The 21,258-nt window shown below is 32.9% G+C and overlaps 1 protein-coding gene and 1 non-coding gene across 2 annotated transcripts in view; one reads left to right on the forward strand and one right to left on the reverse strand.

Annotated features, from left to right (window-relative positions):
- The first annotated feature begins 7,141 nt into the window (after window positions 1-7,141).
- On the forward strand, window positions 7,142-7,248 carry LOC134719870 (U6 spliceosomal RNA). The gene has a single exon (XR_010107744.1). It is a non-coding gene; the product is annotated as a U6 spliceosomal RNA (small nuclear RNA).
- A 2,740-nt stretch (window positions 7,249-9,988) lies between these two features.
- LOC134718794 (fasciclin-1-like) overlaps window positions 9,989-21,258 on the reverse strand; it is a 35,562-nt gene continuing 24,292 nt past the window's right edge. Inside the window, exons 14-21 of the mRNA XM_063581523.1 lie at window positions 20,855-20,969; window positions 20,224-20,368; window positions 19,223-19,358; window positions 18,199-18,325; window positions 12,328-12,487; window positions 11,617-11,785; window positions 11,266-11,368; window positions 9,989-10,227 (exon numbers count right to left, since the gene is read on the reverse strand). Coding sequence (XP_063437593.1) covers window positions 9,989-10,227; window positions 11,266-11,368; window positions 11,617-11,785; window positions 12,328-12,487; window positions 18,199-18,325; window positions 19,223-19,358; window positions 20,224-20,368; window positions 20,855-20,969 — 1,194 coding nt within the window. The remainder of the gene's footprint in view (window positions 10,228-11,265; window positions 11,369-11,616; window positions 11,786-12,327; window positions 12,488-18,198; window positions 18,326-19,222; window positions 19,359-20,223; window positions 20,369-20,854; window positions 20,970-21,258) is intronic.

The raw sequence follows: 21,258 nt of genomic DNA on the forward strand, positions 1-21,258 counted from the left end.
TTTTGTCGTTGTTCTCCTCTTGTATTTAATGCGTTTCCCTCGGTTTTAGTTTGTTACCCCGATTTTGTTTTTTTGTCCATGGATTTATGAGTGTTGAACAGCGGTATACTACTGTTGCCTTTATTTATACGATATGTATGGGGTCAGTAAGTTCTCAATGAGGTGACTAGCACACTACATAACGAATTTATCTTACCGACTTTCTTGACATGTGTTATTAACACTAGTTGCTATGTATTGAAGGGGTCGAGTCTTCAATACCGTCAATATCAATAACCTACTTCCTGCATTGGTCTATACAAAACAAATGTCAACAATAACAACTTGTTAGCTTTAAAAGTGCTTTATGCATTTTTTTCAATCGCACATCATTAATTTCTACGCAACACCGTGTTGTTTCCATCAAAGGACGTAACATCACTACTAACCGCGTATTGAAATAATTCCCACCTACTTACCTATTATGGAATATACACAGTGGTTGCTTTTAACCATTCATATTTCTAGAAATGTATAGGAGGAAAGATAAAACTTTTAAAAAAGACATATATCTGATCTCGATTTATGCGATTTAAAGTCATAGTGATACAAATCAAAATAATTAGGTCATACTTATAATACTATTATGAATAGGTTTTGATATCAGCCATATCAACCAAATCGGCTTTATTGATTTAAGCTACTTACAATAGTCATTTGATCCATTTGTAGACAAAATGCGTATCTGGTGTACTACAAAGTTGTATGCCTACTATTTATTTAAGTATTTTGGAATTTCAAACTGTTACATCAGCGTTTTACTTATATATTTATATATATATATATATATATATATATATAACTCGTCTAAACATCAACCCAACAATGTTAGATCTGTAAATTTGCTTTCGCAAATTTTTGGTTCTTCCCTCGCCGGGATTCGAACCCATGCTACTGTGATATCGTGACACCGAATCGCCTGCACTGCAGCCGTCCCGCTAGACCACACGACCACCTAGGCTCTCAAAAAAGAGCTTTCGGTGGCCATATGTTACCTTTCCACGTCAGTTTTAATCTAACGGCGTACTACAGTACATGATATATAAGGCATGAAGATGTTATTGTTACAGATCAGCTAAATTATCTATAGTAAAGGATCCTACAAATTAATGTAAGATACAGTCACAGAAAATAATTATATTCATAAGTACGTCTGAGTCAGTGACAACCCTACAACAGATGTATCCATCGGATCGCCATCAATGATGGTGATACATGGCTGTGTATATATATATATATAACTCGTCTAAACATCAACCCAACAATGTTAGATCTGTAAATTTGCTTTCGCAAATTTTTGGTTCTTCCCTCGCCGGGATTCGAACCCATGCTACTGTGATATCGTGACACCGAATCGCCTGCACTGCAGCCGTCCCGCTAGACCACACGACCACCTAGGCTCTCAAAAAAGAGCTTTCGGTGGCCATATGTTACCTTTCCACGTCAGTTTTAATCTAACGGCGTACTACAGTACATGATATATAAGGCATGAAGATGTTATTGTTACAGATCAGCTAAATTATCTATAGTAAAGGATCCTACAAATTAATGTAAGATACAGTCACAGAAAATAATTATATTCATAAGTACGTCTGAGTCAGTGACAACCCTACAACAGATGTATCCATCGGATCGCCATCAATGATGGTGATACATGGCTGTGTATATATATATATATAACTCGTCTAAACATCAACCCAACAATGTTAGATCTGTAAATTTGCTTTCGCAAATTTTTGGTTCTTCCCTCGCCGGGATTCGAACCCATGCTACTGTGATATCGTGACACCGAATCGCCTGCACTGCAGCCGTCCCGCTAGACCACACGACCACCTAGGCTCTCAAAAAAGAGCTTTCGGTGGCCATATGTTACCTTTCCACGTCAGTTTTAATCTAACGGCGTACTACAGTACATGATATATAAGGCATGAAGATGTTATTGTTACAGATCAGCTAAATTATCTATAGTAAAGGATCCTACAAATTAATGTAAGATACAGTCACAGAAAATAATTATATTCATAAGTACGTCTGAGTCAGTGACAACCCTACAACAGATGTATCCATCGGATCGCCATCAATGATGGTGATACATGGCTGTGTATATATATATATATAACTCGTCTAAACATCAACCCAACAATGTTAGATCTGTAAATTTGCTTTCGCAAATTTTTGGTTCTTCCCTCGCCGGGATTCGAACCCATGCTACTGTGATATCGTGACACCGAATCGCCTGCACTGCAGCCGTCCCGCTAGACCACACGACCACCTAGGCTCTCAAAAAAGAGCTTTCGGTGGCCATATGTTACCTTTCCAGGTAACATATGGCCACCGAAAGCTCTTTTTTGAGAGCCTAGGTGGTCGTGTGGTCTAGCGGGACGGCTGCAGTGCAGGCGATTCGGTGTCACGATATCACAGTAGCATGGGTTCGAATCCCGGCGAGGGAAGAACCAAAAATTTGCGAAAGCAAATTTACAGATCTAACATTGTTGGGTTGATGTTTAGACGAGTTATATATATATATATACACAGCCATGTATCACCATCATTGATGGCGATCCGATGGATACATCTGTTGTAGGGTTGTCACTGACTCAGACGTACTTATGAATATAATTATTTTCTGTGACTGTATCTTACATTAATTTGTAGGATCCTTTACTATAGATAATTTAGCTGATCTGTAACAATAACATCTTCATGCCTTATATATCATGTACTGTAGTACGCCGTTAGATTAAAACTGACGTGGAAAGGTAACATATGGCCACCGAAAGCTCTTTTTTGAGAGCCTAGGTGGTCGTGTGGTCTAGCGGGACGGCTGCAGTGCAGGCGATTCGGTGTCACGATATCACAGTAGCATGGGTTCGAATCCCGGCGAGGGAAGAACCAAAAATTTGCGAAAGCAAATTTACAGATCTAACATTGTTGGGTTGATGTTTAGACGAGTTATATATATATATATACACAGCCATGTATCACCATCATTGATGGCGATCCGATGGATACATCTGTTGTAGGGTTGTCACTGACTCAGACGTACTTATGAATATAATTATTTTCTGTGACTGTATCTTACATTAATTTGTAGGATCCTTTACTATAGATAATTTAGCTGATCTGTAACAATAACATCTTCATGCCTTATATATCATGTACTGTAGTACGCCGTTAGATTAAAACTGACGTGGAAAGGTAACATATGGCCACCGAAAGCTCTTTTTTGAGAGCCTAGGTGGTCGTGTGGTCTAGCGGGACGGCTGCAGTGCAGGCGATTCGGTGTCACGATATCACAGTAGCATGGGTTCGAATCCCGGCGAGGGAAGAACCAAAAATTTGCGAAAGCAAATTTACAGATCTAACATTGTTGGGTTGATGTTTAGACGAGTTATATATATATATATACACAGCCATGTATCACCATCATTGATGGCGATCCGATGGATACATCTGTTGTAGGGTTGTCACTGACTCAGACGTACTTATGAATATAATTATTTTCTGTGACTGTATCTTACATTAATTTGTAGGATCCTTTACTATAGATAATTTAGCTGATCTGTAACAATAACATCTTCATGCCTTATATATCATGTACTGTAGTACGCCGTTAGATTAAAACTGACGTGGAAAGGTAACATATGGCCACCGAAAGCTCTTTTTTGAGAGCCTAGGTGGTCGTGTGGTCTAGCGGGACGGCTGCAGTGCAGGCGATTCGGTGTCACGATATCACAGTAGCATGGGTTCGAATCCCGGCGAGGGAAGAACCAAAAATTTGCGAAAGCAAATTTACAGATCTAACATTGTTGGGTTGATGTTTAGACGAGTTATATATATATATATACACAGCCATGTATCACCATCATTGATGGCGATCCGATGGATACATCTGTTGTAGGGTTGTCACTGACTCAGACGTACTTATATATATATATATATATATATATATATATATATATATATATATATATATATAATGACTGAATAAAGAGTCAACGTAAATCTTACGGGGCGATGGATCATATAAACATGATGCAGTACACTACAAAGTATAATATATAACAAGTCTAAAAGGGTACCACATCACCAAAAACACAATAAAACGAACAATATGTTAGATATTTCGGATAACAGATATATATGTGTGCTCTGATCTGTTCTTACCTTATTAGTACAGTCAATGAATTGTTTACCTATATAAACTGTTACTTGGATGGAGAGTTGTCTCATTGCCACTCATACCACATCTTTTTATATCTATATCGATGTAGCAATCTGGCAAATATGGAGAGAGATGACTTTAAAAACGGAATTGTAGACCAGAATTAAAAGCGAATATTCTTGAGCAATTCGTTTGTTGTATATCGGAGTTCTTGTTGTTCCTTTCTTATAGTTGATCCCTTGGTTTTGGTTTGTAACCCATATTTTTTCCCCAGTTGATTTGTAACTGTAGAACACTGGTATAATAATGTTGCCATATATTTTACGGTAATTGTCATTGCAAATTGACAACAATTGTCACGGGTAAGATTGAAAAGCGTACGGAAAGTACTTCTCATATATGTAACACTCAGAAATGTGTCCTTCCCCCTAAACATATCAGATTCTCCCAAACGTGTCCACATAACGTCAATGAACTGCAAAAGTAAAATGTAAAAGGCCCTAAACGTTCCAATTCCCTAAACGTGTCAATATCAAGCTATTTTTACTGGAACTATCACTCGTGTCCATTTTTATAAATATCACCCTAGATTATGTGGTTATTGTTTTTTTCTTAACGTATACTCATTTTACTATTACATTAAAAAACATAGTAAAAAGTTACTTCAATTTGTATAACCCTGGTTAAAGTGTTTGTTCAGCTATGTTGAATGTAAATATAGCCGATATGCTCAGTAAAATTGTAGGTATTAAATCAGGAACCTCGCGTAGATGAATGTCTCATTCTTGCACATGAAAACCTCTGAAGCATTTCACGCCTTATTGTGTCATCAATTGTATTTTGGAAGCTTTTATTCAAAACGGCCTCTATTACATAACGCAAATTGAATTAGTTTTTTACTGAAGTCATAAAAAAATCGGTTTTTACTCGCTCTTAACTTTTTTTTAGATGAACATCCCATCTAGTGTTATCTCGAATAACCCTAAAAATTTAGGCATCGTTGAAGTTTATTGGTGCAAAATAGTCTACTTAGTAAATGATGATTTGAACTGTACTAAAATACTTTGTATGTTCGCTCTAAATGAGCATGAAATACTTGCAACTAGACAATGAGCATAGTTTAGTCACAAATTTGCATTTGTGATAATCGTTAACAACCGGCATTTAATAAACTAATAATAATAAATGAACACTTTATCAACTGTGTCTCCCGTAAACGTTATTGATGTCATTTAGGACATTTATGTATAGCGCTAAAAGACGTGAAACGATTTAAATTTGCGTTTAACAGGGTAAACATTTCGGCGAATAACAATTATCGGACACGTTTAGGTGTTATGAAATCGGAAACCTTTGTGCAAACTTGAGTATTACGGACACGTTATGGGGATCGGACACGTTTGGGGAAAAGGACACATTTGGGAGTGTTACATATGGTTGATGTCACATTGCTTTGGTGGCAAGGAAATTTTAAGTATTTTTTTTAGGCATACATATTTATAAAATGAATTTTATTTTAACTTGTGGCTTTACAATGGAGAAAACTATTTCGTTATTTTTAATTGGCTGCTGCAAATATCCGTTTCTCTAAATTTTGTGCTATTTTCACATTTCCTGACCGGTGTGAGAAAAATATTTCTCCTCACTAGTGAAAAATCTGTTCTCGGCAAATGATTAGTCGAAATTTGATTATGACGTCAAAATGTTTTGTTTTCTTCTCAATTTTCCTATTGTGACGTCATCAAAAAAGGCGACCTTGCCTGATGACGTCGCATATAAAGAGCACAATTTTCTGAAAATCTTTGAAAAAGAACGATAAAAAGCATTGAAGAAACAGATTCTGACACTATAACTCGTGTATTACGATATTTCGCCACTCTCGACAGTTAAATTTTATTATTTAAAAGGCTCGACAAGCCTCGCTCTTTAAATAATAAAATTTAACTGTCTCGAGTGGAGAAATATCGTAATGCACTTGTTGCAGTGTAAGAATCTATATTTAACTTGCTCACCTACTTACTCATTGTCAGGTTAACTCAGTGTGTGACAGTAAAATTTACGTTTTACGAATGTCAAGCGTTTATCGTTTTTCGTCTCTTTATTCCATGGTTTTGTCAGTTTATTTTCTACAAATGAGTTTGAATATCTATTTCGTCATCTTTTCCCTTACATTTTTCTTAAGCTTAAAGCTCTGGAACTTTTGTTGACACTGAAAATTAAGTCTATGTTTTTTGTATCTAAACTCAAAGCTACACACATCAACATAGAAAAGAAATAATTATTGTTATAAAAATTTACAAAAGAAAATATAAAAAACATCGAACATTTCTTTATTACAGACTAATGGAAATAATTATTTTATAGAGTTTTTTTGGTATAAAATCATAATGTTAACGGTGCCAATAGTATTGCACTAAATGCGTATTTCGATAATAAATTTCTCTTTGGCATGTTCAGTAAAAGAACATATCAGCTGAATTTATTTGATGTTGGTTGATTGTTATCTTATCTTGAATCCTCTTTATTCCGATTAAACTGTTCCCTAAATTTATCAACAATATCTTTATCAAAATTGAAAAGCTTAAAAAAATAACTAAAATGCACTAAAAAACGTTAAATACGTGGGGTACTTTTTAGAATAAAATCTCGCCATTACAAACAAATTAACTGTTAAATTTGAATATTACCTCCCTTTGCAAAACTTTTTTTTGTAATATCTCAATTATCCAATATATCTGTAACATGTTCCATTGATTGTGAATATCAATGAAATTAGAAAGTAAATATCTTCACACAGAAAGCTGAGAATAAGTTTTTAACTATAGATAGACGTTTAAATAGCAAGACAAGTATAAGCATATGCAAATATAACGTACCACGTGTATATTACTATCGTGAAATGAAGCCTATAAATTCAAGTAAACTCACAATATACATGTACTCGCTTCGGCAGTACATATACTAAAATTGGAACGATACAGAGAAGATTAGCATGGCCCCTGCGCAAGGATGACACGCAAATTCGTGAAGCGTTCCATATTTTTTTATGATTTCATCTATTGACATCAGATTTAATATGGACGTACTTGTATTTTCCCTTTAAATTTTCCGTGATGCCACGTTTCCCATTTTAAACAATCGCAATCATAGTTTCATATGTGATTTTTAATAAACCTTTTTTCGTAAATGCATTGAGCATTTGTCTTATTTTCCCCACTGAGTTAAATTTTGTACTCTCTTGTTTTGTGATAATGCATTTTTATTCTTTTTTTCATATTGGCGTCGTTGTCTTTGCTCTGAATAATTTACCAAACTGTCTAATGAAAGATCCTTGTGTACGTTCTTGGTTAAAAAAACCCGTACAAATTAGAACTGGTTTAACCCTTCTTTTTACTCACAATTTTTTTTCGTTTTTCTGATTAAGGAATGATATAATTGTTATCCTAATAGTTATCAAAGGTACCAGGATTATAATTTAGTACGCCAGACGCGCGTTTCGTCTACATAAGACTCATCAGTGACGCTCATATCAAAATATTTATAAAGCCAAACAATTACAAATTTGAAAAGTATTAGGGATCCACAATTCCAAAAAGTTGTTCCAAATACGGCTAAGGTAATCCATGCCTGGGATAAGAAGATCCTCAGTTTTAATATAAATTCAAAGTTTTTTAAAAGGAAATTTATTAAAATGACCACATTATTGATATTCATGTCAACACCGAAGTGTTGACTACTGGGCTGGTGATACCTTCGGGGACGAATCCTAAAACATAAATGAATATAAATTTATGTGAAGTACTCGTAATTGAGAAAACATGTCAAAGACAAGTTGTTTGCGCGAGATGCGCGGAATAAATATTTTCGACTACGACAGATTTATCAGTGACGCTCTTCAAAAAATAAATTCCCTAATTAAGTTCGAAGTTGAAGAGCATTTAGGCCAACAATTCAGGAAGGTTTTACCAAATGAGTAAGGTGATTTATTCCTAGGATACAAATATCCTCGGTATTTCAGACGCATCGAAGTTGAACAATACAGTTAATATAATCTGTTAGTTTGATAGTTTTTAGCTTTTGATTTTGCCATTTGCATGGGGACTTTCCATTTAGAATTTTTCACTGAGTTCGGAAATTTTGATATACCGTAAAAGAATCAGGGTTAGGATCTAAATGACAAGTTAATCCTCATCACACAATTTTATGTACCTGTTCAACAGTCAGCAGCTTAGTCGTCAATAGTTATAGTATGACACATCTATGTGTTTCGAAGATGTGACAATTTGGTCGTCGAAATAAAGATTTAATTATTTCTGTTCAGTTTAGCAACAGAGGTCAAAGCGTTTTAAGTTTACCAATTGTACACATTTTGGTGTTGATGGGAAACGTTATTGATGCAAAATTTTCATTCAAAAACTATGTGTTTTAAAACAGGACATATATGTGTTCTTAGACAATTAAAACACAACTTTGAAAGTCTGTTTCAAATTCCTTTTGATTATCTTTTAGAATTTTTATTTGCTCGCTATTGACCAGTCATCTACTAACAAAATACAAGTCGATTGAACCAAGTTTTTTAAAACTATTGGCGAATTACAACACAAATTTGAATAAATAACAATAATGTACATTGATATTTTATCGTATGTTTTTCTATGTTGTGATGTTATGCTATTGTTTCAGAAAAAGGGACTCCGAGAAGGTTTGCATCCATTAAAACGTTTAATCTCGCTGCAAATGTTTGCACCTGTCCTAAGTCAGGAATCTGATGTACAGTAGTTGTCGTTTGTTTATGTAATATATACGTGTTTCTCGTTTCTCGTTTTGTTTATATAGATTAGACCGTTGGTTTTCCCGTTTGAATGGTTTTACACTAGTAATTTTGGGGCCCTTTATAGCTTGTTGTTCGGTGTGAGCCAAGGCTCTGTATTGAAGGCCGTACTTTAACCTATAATGGTTTACTTTTTAAATTGTTATTTGGATGGAGAGTTGTCTCATTGGCACTCATACCACATCTTCCTATATCTATATTATGATTTCATAATGAACGACGAAATGCATTGCATCACATTGTTCATATTTGATTATGTTTTGGACATTCCTTGTACATCTATTTTCGATTATTTAAAACTTCAATTGTTTATTATCATAAATGTAAAACAAACGACCATTCAGGTAAAATATTACCAACTTCTATGTTAAGATAGATAACTCCTAATTTCAGTAATGCGTATGTAATGACTAGTTACTCGGTAACATTCAAGTCCAGAATATTTTTCCGAAAATAATCAAAACGTTGCAGTGATATTAAGAAGTTATGTCTCTTACGATAGGTATATTCATTTTAAAAGACGTGAAATGATCCTTTTTGCTTTCACGAAAGTATGTTTTATCAATACTTGCTAAATTGAAAGAAGATTGATTAATTTCCATCTTCTTTGTACATGTGTGTTGTCTGTCATGTTTACAAATTTGTGATTTAACTGTTTTAGCATGAAGCTGATGAATTCTACTGATTAAGCTTATCATGTTTGTTGTGTTTATTAAGATTGTGTTCGATTGATATTACACAAATAAATGTTCTGCACATTATCAGTACAGGTATCGAAATATCGTACATATTTCATATACTTTTATATTGATATCCATCTTACATGTAATACTAATTTTACATGTACAATGTACAAGACAGTATCATGCCATTAAACTGCCTAAATCATGGTGTAAAGTAAAGACTAAAATTAACAAAAATATTAGAATTTAATACAAAAACACAATGCATAACTATGTTAATAAAATCACAAATATAGTCAAAATTATTGCATAAAATGAATGAAAAATTAAAACAGATTCCGAACAGTTCGTATGTGAAGATTTCTTAGTTGTTCCTTTTGGCGAGACTGTTGTTGGCGTTTCAGGTAAGTCTATGAATAGTTTATCTATTATATGTATAAGTCCATTGGATGATAAAACATTAGCATGTAATATTCTTGAATGAGTATTATTCCAATTTAGAGACATTTCTGAAACGAGAAATAAAATGTTTTCAACAAGTCAGAAATAAGACGACAAACTCTTTCTCGTATTAAAAGAAAGCTACTTGTCAAAACAAAATATAAATGTTGATTGTAGTTGTGTCTTACAATAATAATCATATGTGATTTCATAAATCGTTGTTATACCTTTCCTTTATGTTATATTGATCACGGATTGCATATGTTTGTATTGTTCTGTTTTATATGCTATTTTATTATAAACGATGTACGTCATAGTGTTTGTACAAGTAAATATTGACATAACATTGGCACAAAAGAAAAATTACATTTCAATGCTCTAGAGCTTCGTTCTTTATTTGGTCGTTGATCTTTTACTAATAGTTTCATTTACTCATTGTGACTTGGATGGAGAGCTGTCTTATTGGCATTCATACCACATCTTCTTATATCTTTTAAGTTTCTTATTCACTTATTCTAGTCCTTTGCACATGAAACGAGCACCTCGGGTACATAAATTCTAAGCCTGGTACCGTTGATGAACTAAGTCAAATTTTATTGTTTGTATGTTCTTTCGGTTGGTTAATGATTAGCTGTACTTATTGATCTGCTTTTGTCTGCGTTCATTAAGTATCTACGCAAAATTACAAGAAATAGATTCTTTATTCATTGTAAAAAGTTCAAATAATGACTTTGATATAATACGTTGTGAATTTAGTAATGATGCGAACATAATGCTTTAAACGAATATTCTCTCCTTTATATCTCAACTTTGGCGTTTAACGAATTCATACATTCACGTGAGCTTCACCAGAATGGTATAGAGTTAACATGGATGTGGCTATTTTCTATTTGCGTTTTGGTCATACAGCTCCTAATGTTATCACTTGATTTTAAATATTTGGTACTAAGAGTTCCTAGTGTTATAAATCAGAAAATGCAATTCGGGCGAACTCAATTATATAAAGTGTTTTCAAATTTCTTTTTTGTTCATCTGTTTGCATTATATCGATATCAAGACAGATGCTACAGTATCACCAACACGTTCAGGAAATAGCAAATACATACCATTGTCAATATATTCAGCAGTAACATTATTTTTCATTGTCCATCCCTGTGATATATCTTTTACTATTAGCACATGTTCTTCTATTACATGTCGTGCGTAGAACTGAAAAAAATATAAGGAAATGTCGATTGATTCCAGTCATTGTACAATATTTCGTAAGAATTAAAGCCTATGCTATACAGTATGTTCTTAAGATTAGCGAAACACATTAAACATTATTTTCTAATCAACATAAACAAATTGTTTTGTAATTAGAGATTGTTATCGCCCTAGTAGTCATACAGCAAGTGCAATTTAGAATGTTAAAATGTAATCTTAACTTTTGAAAATTGTGTTAAATAATCATGTACCTCCTCTTTCTCTTGTTCTGTAATACTATCTAAAAAGTCAACTGCTGCTTTAGAAAGACTGTCAACAACAAAGGCTGCCGGCAGAAATATTGTAAAATTTCTATCAGGTTGTCGAAGTTTGTCACCACTATCAGATGGCCAAAACCGCAACATGTAGTTAAAGGCATGTCTGAAAAAATAATTACATAATTTATATACAACTGATTAATGACACCTGCAACGATATTGAATATTACGATATTAAAGAAGTATATTCTTTTAAAAAGTAAAATCACAAAAATACTTAACTCCAAGGAAAATTCAAAACGGAAAGTTCTTTATCAAATGGTAAAATCATATGATACAACACATCAAACGAATGTGCAACAACTTTCATGTTCCTCACTTGGTAAAGGCATTTCAAACGAAGAATATGTTGGATTGAACTCATAAATTCTTTGTAGATACAATAATTTATGGTTTTAGATTATCTGTAAATACACCCACTGCATCGTGTGCATGCATCTAACTGTTTCAATGAAGTATTATAAAAAGAATATATCTTTTTGTGTGTATATGCGATTATGTTTAAGTGTATAACACATATGATACAATAAAAATAAAAACATTCAGTTATGTAGATATTTTGTTTGTAGTTTTTCAATATGTGTTTCTTTCCCCATAAGATAAAAACTGATGAATTCAAGTACATTAAATTTTAAATATACGTACAAGTAACTGCTATCACTTTGTATTTCCTGAATCAAAGTTTTGTTATTAAAGTTCAGCAGCCCATCTATCATATACACTATCCCATTACTACAGGCAATACCGTCTGATATTATATTGAAATAATAACGAAGGTTACTGTAACCAACATCAATAGAATAACCTGTAAAAAAAATATAAAATCAAGTCAAATTTTCTACCTTCATTAAGTTCTAAAATTCAATTAGAAGTGAACAAGGTCAAAGAATGTTATATTATAGAAAATGTAATTTCAACCGTTTGAAGGAACTGAATTAGATTGAAATTAATTTCTTCTAGTTGTCTCCCATAGACCGTTAGTTGTTTTCCCGCGCTTCATGGGATATAGCCATTCAGCACGACAGGGCCGACTCGAATAGACGTGTTTCTCAGTTGTACTAAATATGGATTCTGATACACCTCAAGAAGAAATATCTTTGCGGACAGTTTTAGACGCAGTTAACCGTCAAAAGCAGGATATCGAAGTTCTTGTTGACACAAAGATAAGTGAGAAGATTAATAGTTTGCGCGACGAATTCCATGGCACAAACCAGAGCATGAAGTCTCAAGTTAAGAAGCTGAAGTCTGACTCCCAGTACAAATGGCGTTCTGAAGGTAACAAAATTCAGTTCAGTCATAATACAGAAAACCTTGATTTAACCCAAGCTATTTGGGCTATTGACAATGGCAAAGTTGATTATGCTAGAGACATTGTTGCATCCTGTACAAATAGGCTTAAACATAGAAATAAGCTAATAAAGATCGCGGATACTTCTGATGGAGGGTGGGATACAGCTCGCCAGTACGAAGCAAACCCTATTGCTAGCAATTCTGAAGATGAGTCCAAGATTATAAGGGCTGAAAACAGGGTCATTAGGAAGAAAAAGACTAAGAGCAAACCAGCAGCTAAACAGCAGCAGATTCCTGCCACCGCTAGCTCTAGCTTATCCTCTCAACAGCCCTTTCGAGGGGGCCAGCCGTCTTGGTATGGAGGTTTCCCGTATGCCCAGGACCAGTACGCTGGAAAATCTCAACGGGGACCTTGCTTCAACTGTGGGTCGTACAAACATTGGAGAGTTAACTGCCCCTTCCAAAACAACAAGACAGCAGCATCACACAACAGAAACTAGCTTTGTAAAAGATGAGTATAATTTTGACATTAGTTCTTTAGATTATGAGTATACTCAAAATTTTACACATGATTATTACGAGTATGAGCAAGATGGTACTGATATTATTGTTAAGGGTAGGCTGAAGGATAATATACAATTTTGGATAGATATTGGTGCATATGACTATATAATTGACACTATAAGAGATGGCTATAAGATACCATTTTATTCTACTCCTCCGTCTACGTATTTATTCAACAATTTATCAGCTTTGAAAAATTCCGATTTTGTACATACAGCTATTCAAGATTTATTACATAGAGGGTTAATAGTTCAGTGTGACCAACGACCTTTTGTTGTCAATCCTCTTACTGTAGCGGTTCAGTCTAATTTAAAGAAAAGATTGATTCTTGATTTGAGAGCGGTAAATAAACATTTATGGAAACAGAGCGTTAAATTTGAGGACATGAGGACTGCTCAACAGCATATTAAATTAAATTATTCCATGTGTAAGTACGATGTTCACTCAGCTTATCACCATATTGACATTTTTGAACCACACACAGAGTATTTAGGTTTTTCATGGATCATTAATAGCTGTCCTACATTTTTCAAATTTCTTGTTTTACCATTTGGTTTGAGTACAGCTTGTTTTATTTTTACTAAACTGACTAGGCCACTTGTAAAGAAATGGCGATCTGAAGGTAAGCAAGTTATAATGTATCTTGATGATGGTTTGGGTATAGAACAAGATCAAGAAATGTGCAAGATTGTGTCAGAGCAAGTTAAGCTAGATTTAGTTAGAAGTGGCTTTGTACCCAAGGCTGAAAAGTCATTGTGGGAACCTACTAAACGTTTGGTTTGGTTAGGTACATTTATTGATACAGAAAATGGTTTTTACAAAATACCAGAAAACAGAATAAATAAGATGATTCATTCTATTGATGACATTATATCTTGTTTGACTGGGCGTAAAAGCGTGTTTGTGAAAAAAGTTGCATCTGTTGTAGGTCAGATTATATCTACATACTTAGTTATTGGAAATTTAGTTTATTTAATGACTAAACATTTAACTATAGACGTGAATACATCTGCGTCTTGGTATTCTTATATTAAACTTTCAGAATCTAGTATTGAACAGTTACAATTCTGGAAACTGTATATAAGTGAAGTTAATGTAAAACATTTCAGTGTTGATGAATCATGTCATAGTATTATCTACAGTGACGCTAGTGATACAGGTTTTGGTGGTTATATTGTAGAAGCACCACAAAACATTGCACATGGTATGTGGGTTGAATCAGAACGTAGTAATAGTTCTACTTGGAAGGAACTTTCAGCGGTAAAGAAAGTTTTGCTGTTCTTAGTTAACATTATATCCGGAAAAAGGGTTAAATGGTTCACAGATAACCAAAATGTTGTGAGCATTGTTAGCAAAGGAAGTACGAAATCTATTTTACAGAATTTAGCGTTGGACATATTTAGCGCATGTTTGAAGTACAATGTCAACATTGATATAGTTTGGATACCTAGAACACTAAACGAAAAAGCTGATTTTCTAAGTCGTATCGTTGATCATGACGATTGGGGAATACCATATTACATTTTTCAATTGATAGAATCTTTATGGGGCCCGCATGAAGTAGATTGGTTTGCTTCTGATCACAATTTCAAGTTACTAGTATTTTATTCTAGATTTTGGAATGAAAATTCTTCTGGTATTGATGCGTTTACAGTAGATTGGTATGGGGTCAACGGTCTTTTTGTACCACCTGTATTTCTTATACCACGTGTAATTAATTACATAAGACAATGCAACGCTGTAGGAACATTGATTGTTCCTTGCTGGCCATCCGCAAGTTATTGGCCTATGTTATGCCCAAATGGTGGCGATTTCACAGATCAAGTTATTGGATATGTAGAATTACCAAGCGATAAGGAGTTTTATATCCCTGGTAAAAGCAAGAAGGCCATTTTTGGTAATACTTATCTTACATTTAAGATGTTAGCTTTGAGGCTAGATTTCAGAATAAAATACTGATATGTATGTAGGTTGTAAACCTATTTTGTTTATGAAGCTGTGTATGCTTATCTGTTTTTTACAGATGATATGTTAAAGGCTGTAGTAGTGCCTTGATTGTGTACTAACGTTACAATGCATATCTGAATTGGTTTCAGATTTTGGCATTAAGGCTTTGAATGGCCTTGTTGAGAACTAATATACTAATAAATACAAATGCTTATGTCAGCATTAATACTATTGTACATAGTCTTGTGAGATGTACTAACAAGTCTTTTTCTGTTGATAGTTTCTTACATTTAAGATTCTGTTATTGTTTAATTATTGTTTATACATGTATTTTTGCAGGCCTTTGAATCTGAGATTAATTTTTTGCCACCAGCTCTGCATACCAATGTTGATGTTCTTGTGGATTTACTTAGCGAATCTAAAGTTGACAGTACCGTTAAAACTTATCATGCAGGATTTATCCGTTGGATAAAGTGGGCTGTTCATAACGGCATAAGTCGTTGTGATATTTTACCGGCAAAATCTTTGCACGTTGCACTTTATTTATCTTCATTAGTTCAGAACAGTCGCACTGCTAGTCCGGTTATTTCAGCTTTTTATAGTATACAATGGGCACATCATATGATTGGTCAAACGTCTCCTACTGTTAATCTAGTTGTGAAAAATGTTTTAGAAGGTGCAAAACGACGATTAGCGACTCGAATTGAGAAAAAGGAACCAGTTACTCCTGAGCTTCTATCTAAAATGTATAGTTCGTCATTTAAGGAATATAATGTTATGTCACAGCGTATTATATGTGCGTGTTTACTCGCTTATTCAGGTTTTTTGAGAGTGTCCGAGCTATTAAATATACGGAGATGTGATATCAATTTTGAATTAGGTTATATATCTATATTTATTCCGAAAAGTAAAACTGATATATATCGTGATGGCAATTCTGTAGTAATAGCCTGTATGGATTCCGATTTGTGTCCAGTTAAGAATTTAAAGTTATATTTGTTGTGGGCTGATATTTCGCCGGAATCAGAAGAATTTATTTTTAGAAATCTAACAAAATTCAAGGATAGATATGTGCTTCGAAAGGAAAATAAATCATTGTCTTACACACGTATGAGAGAATTATTTATTGAAGCTTTTCAACCATTTGTGTCGGATATTAAGAAATATGGATTGCACAGTTTACGTTCTGGCGGAGCTACAACTTGCGCTAATTTAGGTATTTCCGATCGATTGTTCAAAAGACATGGCAGATGGCGTTCAGAGACGGCCAAGGACGGTTATATTAAAGATTCTTTAAAAGACAGATTAATTGTTTCTGAAAATTTAGGTTTGTAACCTGGTATTGACTTTTTATTTACAAAGTAAATTAAGTTCTATAAGCAAGATAAAAAATTTATTTCCCGTTCTTTGTAGTTTCAGCACATGGCACTGTCGTGTGGGTATTCAATTTGAACTTTAGTTTGTTTTTTTATTAGTATTATGTGCTTAGAGTTGGGTAGTCTATGGGTGTAGTAATTGTAGAAGAAATGTAATTTCAACCGTTTGAAGGAACTGAATTAGATTGAAATTAATTTCTTCTAGTTGTCTCCCATAGACCGTTAGTTGTTTTCCCGCGCTTCATGGGATATAGCCATTCAGCACGACAGGGCCGACTCGAATAGACGTGTTTCTCAGTTGAAATTTTTTATCTTGCTTATGTGAATTTATTTGATGTTATATGAAATGTTTTGATTTCAGTAGTTATTATGTATTACTTGACTATATTTTGTCGACATGATATTATGTATCATAATGTGCAATTAAAATCAGCACATGGCACTGTCATGTGGGTATTCAATTTGAACTTTAGTTTGGTTTTTTATTAGTATTATGTGCTTAGAGTTGGGTAGTCTATGGGTGTAGTAATTGTAGAAGAAATGTAATTTCAACCGTTTGAAGGAACTGAATTAGATTGAAATTAATTTCTTCTAGTTGTCTCCCATAGACCGTTAGTTGTTTTCCCGCGCTTCATGGGATATAGCCATTCAGCACGACAGGGCCGACTCGAATAGACGTGTTTCTCAGTTGAAATTTTTTATCTTGCTTATGTGAATTTATTTGATGTTATATGAAATGTTTTGATTTCAGTAGTAATTATGTATTACTTGACTATATTTTGTCGACATGATATTATGTATCATAATGTGCAATTAAAATCAGCACATGGCACTGTCATGTGGGTATTCAATTTGAACTTTAGTTTGGTTTTTTATTAGTATTATGTGCTTAGAGTTGGGTAGTCTATGGGTGTAGTAATTGTAGAAGAACTAAAACTAATGTGATCTTTCATTTTCACCAGGAGACAAATGTTGATAGTTATAGAGTAAGATACATAACATAACATAACAACGTTTTCGATTACTGTGAAAATACAGTAATTCGTGGAAATCAATTTTCGGGGATTGAGCAACATTTACATTTTCGTGGGTTTTTAAATTCGTGGATTTTAGTTTTCTAAAATTATTACTTGAAAGTAATATATTGTTAATATTTATAAGTCATATAGCTGCTTAAAAGTTATTTAACAACACTTGCACAGTTCTAGTATGGATAAGAATTATCACATATCACATCTTTTGAACAGCGGTATACTACTGTTCAAACATGTTATGCCCTTAAAATAGGACACTATATTGAATACTCTATGATAATTAACATTACTACAGTTAAACTCACCTATTGTTTGATTCGTCATTGAAAATGTAATGTTGTTTTCTGTCACGTTAACAGCACTTTTAGATTTTTGTTTATTTAGATACTTCTCGTCAATTTTTAATCCTGGCAGGACATGACCAAGGTACAGCTGAAAAAAATGGTTGTTATATTTATTTGAAAATTGATTATAAAAATGTATTGAAACACTTCCATTGAAAACAATTTAAAATGACATGATTGAAGAAGGTGTACAATTTGTGTTTTACCAAATAATTTTGATCTCTTCAAAGTTTAAATTGAATTTGTGTTCTTTATTTACCTTTTAGGCAAAATTAAGACTAAAAAGACGCATTATTAGAGGTGTACTGAAAAGGTTATTCAAGCATTGTCTTGTCTTCTATACTGACATTTCATAAAAGTAAATTTACAGCAAACTAAACATCTGAAACATAAAATGAAAAGAAAGCTAATACCATGGATTCAATCTTAAAACATAAACGGACTAAAAGCATTTGATAAAACCCAAACTAGAAACATTCTACAATCATGTCATTTTACATTGTTTTCATTAGAGTTGTTGTGATACTATTTTCCAGGTGTATACATGCTAAGGTCATACTGAAAAATAACCATTTATCAAATTAAACAAAACAGAACTTTCTTTGTAGCATTAATGTTTATTTAAAATATTACCTATGATGTGCATTTCTATTATGAACATCAATGTGTTTAATTTTTTTGTAAAAAATAGTAAAATGATATAAGGAAATATTCAAAACATATAATGTATAGTTCAGTTAAAAAATGCGACAAGTAAATAATAGTTGTCTCTTTTGGTAAAGAGTATTATATTTACCGTTGTTGGAAATTATTTAACAAAATATGAACAAAAACATATAGCTGTAGATACTTACAAATGAAGGATGGAATAATGATTATCTGTGTAAAGATTGATGAGTAGAGTTTCTAGTTATATTTGTAACGTAGACGTTTCATGTACAATGATATGTACAAATGTAGATACTAAGGATGGACTAATAATTACCTGTGTTAAAATTGACGGGTTTGTAGTTATATTTGCTAGTGATGAAGGAGATGGCACAAAAACTGTCATATCTTCATCAGATGCGTCAGACAAATCTTGAAAGTCTTCATTTTCAAACATCATATCAAAGAACGGTCTAAAAAAAAGTGAAACAATCATAGAACAATCATCTATATATTTTTGTTATAAAATACAACAAAAATTATTTTTCTTGAATGATTTGTAATTTCGAAAATATTCTGAAAACAGTATAATAGTATTGTATGTATTCTTAATGAACCTTTTATACAATAAATAAGTACATGTATATTTGTCAAATATGCATTAATATTGACCGTACTTTATAATAATAAGCCTTTGTTTGCTTCTTAATAATGTAAATGTTGCATGTGTACATGCATGTTCTTAAAAATGTATACTATTGATTTCAGCTATCGAAAACGAACCAATATGACGACCTCTCTCGATTTTGTATTACCACATGGAATGTCGCCACAATTTACTCTTTGCAATTACATCCATGTTTCATTTATTTTACTCTCTTTTGTCACTTCATTTACAAAGTATTTTCAAACTACTAACTTTTCGATACGAATCGAGTTGTAGAAATACAATTCTCTCGTATTCTTCGAGTTTCTTCAATTGTTTAATCATATATTTAGAAATTATTAATATACTAAGGTTTCAACTCCCTCGGAAAAAGTTCAACTTAAATAAATTTCACTATGTTTTATGACCCTTTTTGTCAAATAGTTTTTCAAATGTTGTGGCTCCTATATATCTTTGGCTTGCAAATATTCATCTTAGAGCCTTCCTGATGAAGGTTATTGCAGAAAATCGCTTCGGACGCATGAGATACAATAAACATTATGTTGTGAAACAAAAAGACGACATATGTCTCCTTTATTTCAATGTGCCTGAATTTAGAGTATTCACATGGAATGTCGTCATTTTGTTTGTAAATTTAACCAACGTATTGTATTAATTTTTTGATATCTTACATTAGTCTTTCATCTTTTGACATAGTTTCTGCTACCGTAAAATATGGGTAATAAAGTAATCTGTCCACCATGTGTATAACACCGTTAGTAGCCATTACGTTACTTGTGGTTATCCTTGAATGGACATTATTACTAACTAAACCCACTGTAAAATAAATAAGAATTATATGTTGAAGTATAAAAGTACAACTGTGTTACAATAAAATATTTCAATCAAAAAAGAACCTCGAAATATCGACGTGATGGTTCCATAAATGAGGTTGAATTATTCTGGTGTATTTGAAATATTTGTGAAAATCTTAATTTCATTAATTGGTATTCATTAGATGACAATTAAATTTTGAGGATTAATTATTTCAAGTATTAACTTATTGTACCTTTTCAGAAACAAAATTGTTGTTTCTTTCTTTCTTAACATAAAATGATCGTGTCATAAATGAGCATTTAAACATTATTTATATTATAATATTTAGAAATTCTTCAGGCTCGTGTGCTAAACAAATGAATAAACTGTTAAGATTTTTTTTCAAGATAGGAAATCCTTTATCAATAGTTCCCGATCCTTTATATAGCTTATATTGTTTTACTTCAGAAATGTATATACATTTGTTTTGTTATACCAGTACTATACCTGTATTGTTCGACTTTCTTATGTAAATTGTGTCTTCGACGGATATAAGATTTTGTTTAGCATATAATTGTTCAACTAAATGACTTCCTGATGTTACAACATGAGCTTGGAGAATCTGAATTAAAGTAAGTTTAAAATGTATATCTGAATATTGGTCACACATATAATATATGATTTTTTTTCTATTTGTTTGATCTGTGTTTATTCATTAGTTTTATCATACTGTTTATGTCACAATTCAGAAAATAAGAAAATATTATAAGGTATATGGTTTGCTACTGACCCCCTACGGATAGAGGCCGGAGGTCGAATCCAACATGGATTTTATTCACCCTCTATTGTCCGTAGGTCAGTAGTTAATCGTATAACGAACTCATCGCACGCTGGACTGTTTGTGCTGAGTT

Source organism: Mytilus trossulus, chromosome 5, assembly GCF_036588685.1.
Source record: "Mytilus trossulus isolate FHL-02 chromosome 5, PNRI_Mtr1.1.1.hap1, whole genome shotgun sequence".
NCBI lineage: Eukaryota > Metazoa > Mollusca > Bivalvia > Mytilida > Mytilidae > Mytilus > Mytilus trossulus.